Below are 8,807 nucleotides of genomic sequence, written 5' to 3' on the forward strand. Positions count from 1 at the left end.
GCCAATTATTATTGAACAGGCCATATGCTATCAAAACGGATTTTAATTTTGTTTCTCCTTTAAATGGGCCAATTGTTAACAAATTTTTATATCTTTCTTATAAGATATACTATATTATGCTATATACATATATATAATTCTCCATTAGTGGTAATTTCATTAATAATGTTTTCTATATTTCAATGTTTTATAAAAAAAAGTCAATAAAATAACATTTATAAAAGAATGTCAATAAGATAACCCAATATAATGTGATTAAAATGAAAATCCAAAAACTAATATAAATTTGTATTTTAGATTTATTTTTATTGTGGTCATTTAGATAATCATACAAGTTAATAAATTGTATTAATAAATTTAATAGAATAGATGATCCGTTTAAAAAAAGATGTCGCTATCTATTATATATCAAACAAGGATACAAAATGAACACACTCTAACATATAGGAACACCTACAAAATAGTTTTACGACATATCCAAAACAAAAGAAATTATAAATGGTAATTGTTGAAAAAAATAACACCCGCCCAGTCGGGCGGGTTAGAATCTAGTAGTCATTAGTTAAAGAGCTCTTTTCGTGCACGATTTTATCTCTTCTGTGTGAAATATCGCTCATCATATTTTTTTTTGAATAAGTTCTCAAATTGCCCAGTTACCCACCAACCGCGTTCATACGTGACAAATATATAATTTTTAAAACGTGAACAATACATCTTCTTTGAAACCGTGACTAGTGACTACACAATCATCATACTTTTGTCACCCAGCCATCTTACTTTTGTGGATTAATAGATTACTAACTATATTTCTATATTACTACCGACAACACAACGCATTAATTGGGCCCGTTAACAAATGTGTTTTATGGTTGTAAACTATGATGTACGTTTTGGTGACTTAATTAATTAGGAGCGTATTATCGAGAAGCTAACACATCATTAGGTTTACGATACACGTTACACTAGAGTAAATATAGCACAAATACTCTGGAGACTTTTGATACAAATCCGTGCTCCCACGCAATCGAAAACTGCTACCAGAGACTATTTGTGCTAAGACAGATCATCGTATTATATATTTTCAAATATGAACAAACGCAGGACAAAGCTAGAGGAAGTGATCAAAAGAAAGACAGAAAAACACCGATCATCTAGCTTCAGCTTGATGCAATGGTAACATATAATAAAGTTTGTAATATCTGAAATAATCTTTGCTAGAACTATCAATTATTAGAGATACAACACCTGATTAGAGCTTACGACCTGATCATAAAACTAGCAGTGGAGTCTTCAGAACGTTAACCATAACTCAATAATCTTATATACGGACTGATTACTGCATTAACCAACTTAATCTAGAAAATTAACCAACTCAATATCTTCTACCTATTCCTGATAGTTTGTTCATCCATCACTTTTTCCTTTGCGACACTAGAACATAGAATATGTATATGGACACTAGAATACATATAGAATATGGACAACCGATGTAACTGTTACACATCCGTAATAGAAGTACTGGCTCAAAATCAAATAAAATGATCACTTTTTCCACAAAGTGATCATTCAATTTACTATATGATTTTCAAAAAGTTAAGTGTATAATATTATGATATTTCCCACTTTGTTGACCACACAAAAAATCTTCCCACTTTTTTCTGTGTAGTATACTTTTTAATTAATAAAGTTGTAGTTTTTGTTAAAGGGAAAGTATATAATTTCTCAGTTATATTTTCTCTTAAAAAAATCAAATTACTAATATCGTTTTATTAAGATGGTTATATGAACGAGAATATGGTCCTTTTCATAATTTAAATTTATTTGCTTTCCGACTCTTCGGATTATTTGATGATTAAAAACAAAATGGAATAAACGACGAAAATAAACTAAAAGAGAAGAACATAATGATGTGAAGAATTTTAGATAGTCTGTACGTAATAATACTTTTAGTAAGATCATGATGTATAAACTCTACCACTCATCACCTAACTATTTGTAAATGTGAAAGGCACAGTTATACATATTTTAATATTTATTGTTATAGACGTTACATAAGAAGTAGACGATAAATGCCATATCTCATAATTGAGCTCATCTCATTAAGAGAAGACGCCAAGGCATGAGTGAAGAAGGGTTAAGAATGGAGCTTTCAGAGATCAGAGACAGAACGGGAACTAGTTTCAGGAGTAGCTCTTCTTCAAGAAATGAGTCTGATCAGGATGAGGCAGAGCATGCTCTGCAATGGGCTGAGATCCAGAGGCTGCCCACTTTCAAACGGCTGAGATCATCTCTGGTCGATGAAGAAGGCGAGGCTGAGAAGAAAGGGAAAAGGGTGGCTGATGTCACCAAGCTTGGAGCCATGGAACGTCATCTGATGATTGAGAAGCTGATCAAACACATCGAGAATGATAATCTCAAGCTGCTCAAGAAGATCAGAAGAAGAATGGACAGGTGATTTAAAAAAAAAAAAATAAACAAAATCTTTGTGAATTTGAAACTTGAGCTGAAACTGAACTGTCACTTGCAGGGTTGGTGTGGAGTTTCCGAGCATAGAGGTGAGGTATGAGCATTTAAGTGTTGAAGCTGAGTGTGAGGTCATTGAAGGGAAGGCGCTTCCAACTTTATGGAACTCCTTGAAGCGCGTTTTCTTAGTGAGTATATACTCCATGCATATTGCAACTTGACAGTAGCTAGTGTTGAAAATTATACACTCTTCTTCTCTTACAGGAACTGGTGAAGCTGAGTGGTGTAGTAACACGTGAAGCTAAGATAATACTTAATGATGTTAACGGCATCATTAACCCGGGAAGGTTAGTTGCGGAAGTATCTCTCTAGTGCTCTAACCTTTGAGTTGTGTAATCAGGACCGGATCTGAAATTTAAGAGGCCATAAAACATTTTTAGGTTAATCTTAAATAAAAAAATCGACAACTTGGGAGTCATGCAATATACGTATAATAAATTCATTAAAACATTTGGGCAATGCCAAGAACCGGCCATATTTTATAGTCAACTAATGCATCTTCTTGTTGCTCAAGGTTAACTTTGCTACTTGGTCCTCCTGGATGTGGGAAAAGTACTCTGCTTAAGGCTTTGTCTGGAAACTTGGACAAGAATCTAAAGGTTTCAGATTCTGTTTCTCGAGTCCCTTTTCTGATGATTGTGCAGCGTATGTGTGTTACATGCCTCTTTCTTTTCTCCTATATCTTCCACAGAGTTCTGGTGAAATCTCCTACAATGGACACGCACTTAACGAATTTGTTCCTCAGAAAACATCTGCGTACATAAGCCAACAAGATCTTCACATTGCAGAGATGACAGTGAGGGAGACAATAGACTTCTCAGCTCGTTGTCAAGGTGTAGGTAGCAGAACAGGTAAACATTACAAGGGTCTTTCTAAAGCATTTCTCTAAACGCTTTTCATGACAAACATATCTTTATATCTTTGCTGAAAACAGATATTATGATGGAGGTCAGTAAAAGAGAAAAGGAGGTTGGAATCATCCCTGACCCTGAAGTAGATGCTTACATGAAGGTCCACTCCCTAAAGCTAATACTGAAACTGATCTTTTAACTCAGATGGTTTTGTTATAAACCTTTTATTGTGTAATGACATTGTGCCAGGCAATATCGGTTAAAGGACTTAAAAGAAGTCTGCAAACAGATTACATCTTGAAGGTAGTTTCTCTGACACTATATCTGATTTGTGGTCCTGGATAATGATGGTTGCTTTTTTTCAGGTCCTAGGGCTTGACATTTGTGCAGAAACATTGGTTGGGAATGCGATGAAAAGAGGCATATCAGGGGGTCAAAAGAAGCGTCTTACCACAGGTTTAGTCCCATAAAAATCCTCTGCAAAACGTTTTTTGGTGGCATGACATGTTTTCTGATGGATTTGTAATTGCAGCCGAGATGATCGTTGGTCCAACAAAAGCTCTGTTCATGGATGAAATAACAAACGGCTTAGACAGTTCCACTGCGTTTCAGATAGTCAAGTCTCTTCAGCAACTAGCTCACATTACAGACGCAACAGTGCTTGTTTCCCTTCTTCAACCTGCTCCAGAATCATATGACCTCTTTGACGATATTGTCCTGATGGCTGAAGGAAAAATTGTGTACCACGGTCCACGCCACGAGGTCCTAAATTTTTTTGAGGAATGTGGATTTAGATGCCCAGAAAGGAAAGGTGTTGCAGACTTTCTACAAGAGGTAAGAAGCCAAACTTCTGTTAAGCCGGTCTTGAACAGAGGCAAGTGAAACATTGGCCTGACTCCCAAATTCTTTTAAAAAAATTTATACATATAAACCCTCAACTTTAATTTTTTTATTTATATATAAACTTATACTAAATCGTTTACAACTTCTAAAATCTCAGGGCGACCTTCAGATACTGACCTTTTACTCCATGGTCACTGACACTGTCCTTGCAGGTTATATCTAGAAAGGACCAAAGACAGTACTGGATACACCAGGACTTACCTTATAGTTTTGTTTCAGTAGATACATTTTCAAAGAGATTCAAAGACTTAGAGATTGGGAGAAAGCTTAAGGAAGCTCTGTCTAAGCCATATGATAAATCAAAACCACACAAGGATACTCTTTCCTCTAATGCATATTCTCTTCCAAAATGGGAGTTGTTCAAAGCATGCATCTCAAGAGAGTTTCTTCTCATGAAGCGAAACTATTTCCTCTATCTCTTCAAAACGTTTCAGGTTATTCATTCTTCCTTGCTTCAGACATATCTCCCCTTCTGTCTTAATTCTGAAGATTAACCCTTCTTGTTGTGCAGCTTGTTCTGTCTGCAATCATCACTATGACTGTGTTTATACGATCAAGGATGGGCATGGACATTGTTCATGGGAACTCTTACATGAGTTGCATCTTTTTTGGAATCGTTGTACTTATGATTGATGGAATTCCAGAGATATCTATGACTGTTCAACGCCTTGCCGTGTTTTACAAGCAAAAGCAACTGTGTTTCTATCCAGCTTGGGCTTATGCAATCCCAGCAACAGTGTTGAAGGTCCCTCTCTCCTTCCTTGAATCTCTCGTTTGGACTTGCCTCACTTACTATGTCATTGGATACACTCCTGAAGTCTCCAGGTGAGAGTTTTTTTAACCATCTCTTGCTTGCTCCTTACTCACATCCAAGCCTGAGAATGTGAGAAAGATATTTATGGAAAGTAATGTTGCTTGATGTTTTAGGTTCTTCCGGCAATTCATAATGCTATTTGCTGTTCACTTCACGTCCATATCGATGTTTCGGTGTATAGCTTCAATCTTTCAGACAGGAGTTGCTTCGATGGCAGCTGGTAGTTTTGCCATATTAGCCACCTTTGTCTTTGCTGGTTTTGCCATTCCCTACAGTAAGAATTTTTCTCTGCTCTTCTCATTTCATTCTTGTTCCAAAAGTTTCATTTAGACATGACATTGGTTTGGTGCAGCTGACATGCCAGGGTGGCTGAAGTGGGGTTTCTGGGTGAATCCTATAAGCTACGCAGAGATTGGACTCTCTGTAAACGAGTTTCTTGCTCCAAGATGGCAGCAAGTGAGTCTTTCTTCCATTTACTTATCTCCTCTTCATCCTTTTAAAGACTAATTAATCAGCATTCCGGTTATGTTTGTAGATGCAACCTACAAATGTTACATTAGGGAGAACCATACTCGAAAGCAGAGGACTGAACTACGATGATTATATGTATTGGGTCTCATTAGGTGCCTTGCTGGGCCAGACCATTATCTTCAACATCATTTTCACTCTAGCTTTGAGTTTCTTGAAATGTAAGTTACAAAAATAACCTAAAAATGCCAAGGACAAGAACACATACTTAAGAGGTTATTCTAACACAATGACAGCTCCCACAACATCTCGTGCTATGATCTCCCAAGAGAAGCTACTTGAGCTGCAAGGAACAAAAGATTCATCAGTCGAGCAGATTAAGTCAACAGAGACAAACGAGGATTCAGGTGGGACATACTTGTGATTCTTGTCAAACAAGTAAACTATTTTTTCCTCAGTTGACCTAAACCCTAATTTATTCAACAGGGAAGATGGTGTTGCCTTTTAAGCCTCTCACCATAACATTTCAAGATTTGAACTACTACGTTGACGTTCCTGTGATGAGAGGTCAAGGGTACGCTGAGAAGAAACTGCAGCTTCTCTCGAACATCACCGGAGCTTTCAGGCCTGGAGTTCTAACGGCGTTGATGGGAATCAGTGGAGCAGGGAAAACCACTCTACTAGACGTCCTAGCCGGAAGAAAAACAAGCGGATACATCGAAGGAGACATCAAGATAAGTGGATACCTTAAAGTCCAAGAAACGTTCGCAAGGGTCTCAGGCTACTGCGAGCAAACGGATATACACTCACCAAACATCACCGTGGAAGAGTCGTTAATTTACTCGGCTTGGCTCCGTCTAGTTCCAGAAATAGATCCTGAAACCAAAATAGTAAGCCCTAATGATTCTAACAATGACCTAGAAACAGAGAAACTAAATCGACTGAAAACATGTTGCAGAGATTCGTAAAACAAGTTTTGGAGACGATAGAGCTGGAGGAGATCAAGGACGCGATGGTGGGAGTCCCCGGCCAGAGCGGACTGTCGACGGAACAGAGGAAGCGTTTGACGGTGGCGGTGGAGTTGGTGGCGAACCCCTCTATCATATTCATGGATGAACCAACGACGGGGCTGGACGCAAGAGCAGCTGCCATAGTGATGAGAGCTGTCAAGAACGTAGCAGAGACTGGAAGAACCATCGTCTGCACTATTCATCAGCCCAGCATTGACATCTTTGAAGCTTTTGACGAGGTATAAACATACAAGTTGTAAAGAGTTTTTTTCAAAATTTTGTCAAAAAGAGTTTTTTTTTTCAAATAATATTATTTTATTAATTAATAAAAAATTTAAAATTATTTTACATTGTAAACCCTAACTCTACTATACTTATAAAATTTAAACTTAATTATTGTACATTGTAAACCCTAACTCTACTATATATATAGTTTTCCATTAATGTTAATTTTAGACATTTTAGAATTTTTTTCCTTTTATATGTTAATTTTTGAACAATTTAATTTAACAGTGTTTGATGGTATTTAATATTGTTTTTATGATGTATAGTTGGTACTTTTGAAGACAGGAGGTCGCATGATTTACACTGGACCACTTGGACAGCATTCTTCTCATGTCATTCAGTATTTCGAGGTTAGCGTGTTACACAAGAAACAACTGTGTATTTACACTGGACCCTTTTTTAGTTTCTATATTTGTTTTCTTTGGGTGTTAATAAACAGAGTATCCCTGGAGTTGCTAAGATAAGAGACAACTACAATCCAGCAACATGGATGCTAGAGGTTACTTCACAGTCTATGGAGACTGAACTGGACGTGGATTTCGCAGAAATCTACAAGGAATCTAATCTTTACAAGTGAGTAAAAGATCTCAAAAGAGCTAAAATTCAACTCATTCATGGTTAATTAATGATCTCATGTGTTTTTCCCTAGGAGCAACTCCGAGCTAGCTGCAGGGCTGGGCAAACCGGATCCCGGTTCAACCGACTTGCATTTCGAGAGAACTTTTGCGCAGAGCTGGTGGGGACAGTTCAAATCTTGTCTATGGAAGATGAGCTTGTCTTACTGGAGAAGCCCTTCTTACAACTTGATGCGTATCGGTCACACTTTGATCTCTTCTTTGATCTTTGGTGTACTCTTCTGGAAACAAGGACAAAAGATGTAAGTTTCATTTGTTTTGAAGATGAGTTTAATTACTTTATTTGTGTTTATTTTTTGTATGTTTTTTTTTGGCAGAGATACTCAACAGAACTTGTTCACAGTTCTTGGAGCAATCTACGGTCTTGTCCTCTTCTTGGGAGTAAACAACTGCACTACAGCGTTACAGTATTTCGAGACAGAGCGTAACGTTATGTACCGCGAAAGATTCGCTGGAATGTACTCCGCGTTTGCCTATGCGTTGGCTCAGGTTGTGACCGAGATTCCTTACATTCTCATCCAAAGCGCAGAGTTTGTGATCGTCATATATCCTATGATGGGTTTATACGCATCTGCTTACAAAGTCTTTTGGAGTCTCTACTCAATGTTCTGCAACTTACTCTGCCTCAACTACCTTGCAATGTTCCTCATCTCCGTCACTCCAAACTTCATGGTCGCAGCTATTCTCCAGTCTCTTTTCTTCGTTGCTTTCAACCTTTTTGCTGGATTCTTGATTCCACTACCGGTAAGATCCTTAAAACAAGTCATCATCGACACTTTTTTCGATCTTTTAGTTGATAATGTTTTCTTGATGTTGAAAAATTGCAGCAAATACCAAAGTGGTGGGTCTGGCTTTACTATCTAGCTCCAACCTCTTGGACGCTCAACGTGTTTTTCTCGTCTCAGTACGGTGATATACATGAAACGATCGATGCCTTTGGACAGTCCACGACCGTTGCAAGATTCTTAGAGGACTACTTTGGATTCCACCATGATCGTTTGATCTTATCAGCCATTATTCTCATCGCATTCCCAATTGCACTGGCTTCTATGTTTGCCTTCTTTGTTGCCAAGCTTAACTTTCAAAAACGATGATGCATCATCATCATACACCAACTGGAACTTTTTTAAAAATATATTTTATGTTAGAATACTTATCACAAATATATTTGATGAGAAGATATATGACTAGGACACATGCTGCCAACATATGACCAAACCAATATTGACGTATTAGTGGCTTTAACAACACAAGAAGCTTATGCGTATCAACAACGACAAGCCAAAGCAATAATAACCTTTCTACAAGTTTTTTGATT

The 8,807-nt window shown here is 37.3% G+C and overlaps 1 protein-coding gene across 1 annotated transcript; it reads left to right on the forward strand.

The window, feature by feature from the left end:
• Nucleotides 1-2,064: 2,064 nt before the first annotated feature.
• Nucleotides 2,065-8,604, forward strand: LOC108811857 (ABC transporter G family member 33-like). The gene is made up of 22 exons (XM_056989479.1): nt 2,065-2,451; nt 2,528-2,651; nt 2,728-2,810; nt 3,038-3,122; nt 3,215-3,374; nt 3,458-3,534; nt 3,624-3,677; nt 3,740-3,830; nt 3,907-4,208; nt 4,430-4,711; nt 4,789-5,102; nt 5,205-5,365; nt 5,444-5,547; nt 5,627-5,780; nt 5,856-5,966; nt 6,046-6,449; nt 6,518-6,808; nt 7,121-7,204; nt 7,294-7,427; nt 7,504-7,731; nt 7,807-8,233; nt 8,317-8,604. Exons 1-22 carry the CDS (start codon nt 2,120-2,122, stop codon nt 8,581-8,583), a joined length of 4,269 nt encoding a protein of 1,422 aa, XP_056845459.1. The 5' UTR covers nt 2,065-2,119; the 3' UTR covers nt 8,584-8,604.
• The last annotated feature ends 203 nt before the right edge of the window (nt 8,605-8,807 follow it).

This window comes from Raphanus sativus, chromosome 6 (assembly GCF_000801105.2).
Source record: "Raphanus sativus cultivar WK10039 chromosome 6, ASM80110v3, whole genome shotgun sequence".
Taxonomy (NCBI): domain Eukaryota; kingdom Viridiplantae; phylum Streptophyta; class Magnoliopsida; order Brassicales; family Brassicaceae; genus Raphanus; species Raphanus sativus.

Coding starts and splice junctions, on each gene's coding strand:
- LOC108811857 (XM_056989479.1), top strand. CDS start 2,120: ATGAGTGAAGAAGGGTTAAGAATGGAGCTTTCAGAGATCAGAGACAGA. Junction 5,548..5,626: donor TTGCTCCAAGATGGCAGCAA/GTGAGTCTTTCT, acceptor TTATGTTTGTAG/ATGCAACCTACAAATGTTAC. Junction 6,809..7,120: donor TCTTTGAAGCTTTTGACGAG/GTATAAACATAC, acceptor TATGATGTATAG/TTGGTACTTTTGAAGACAGG.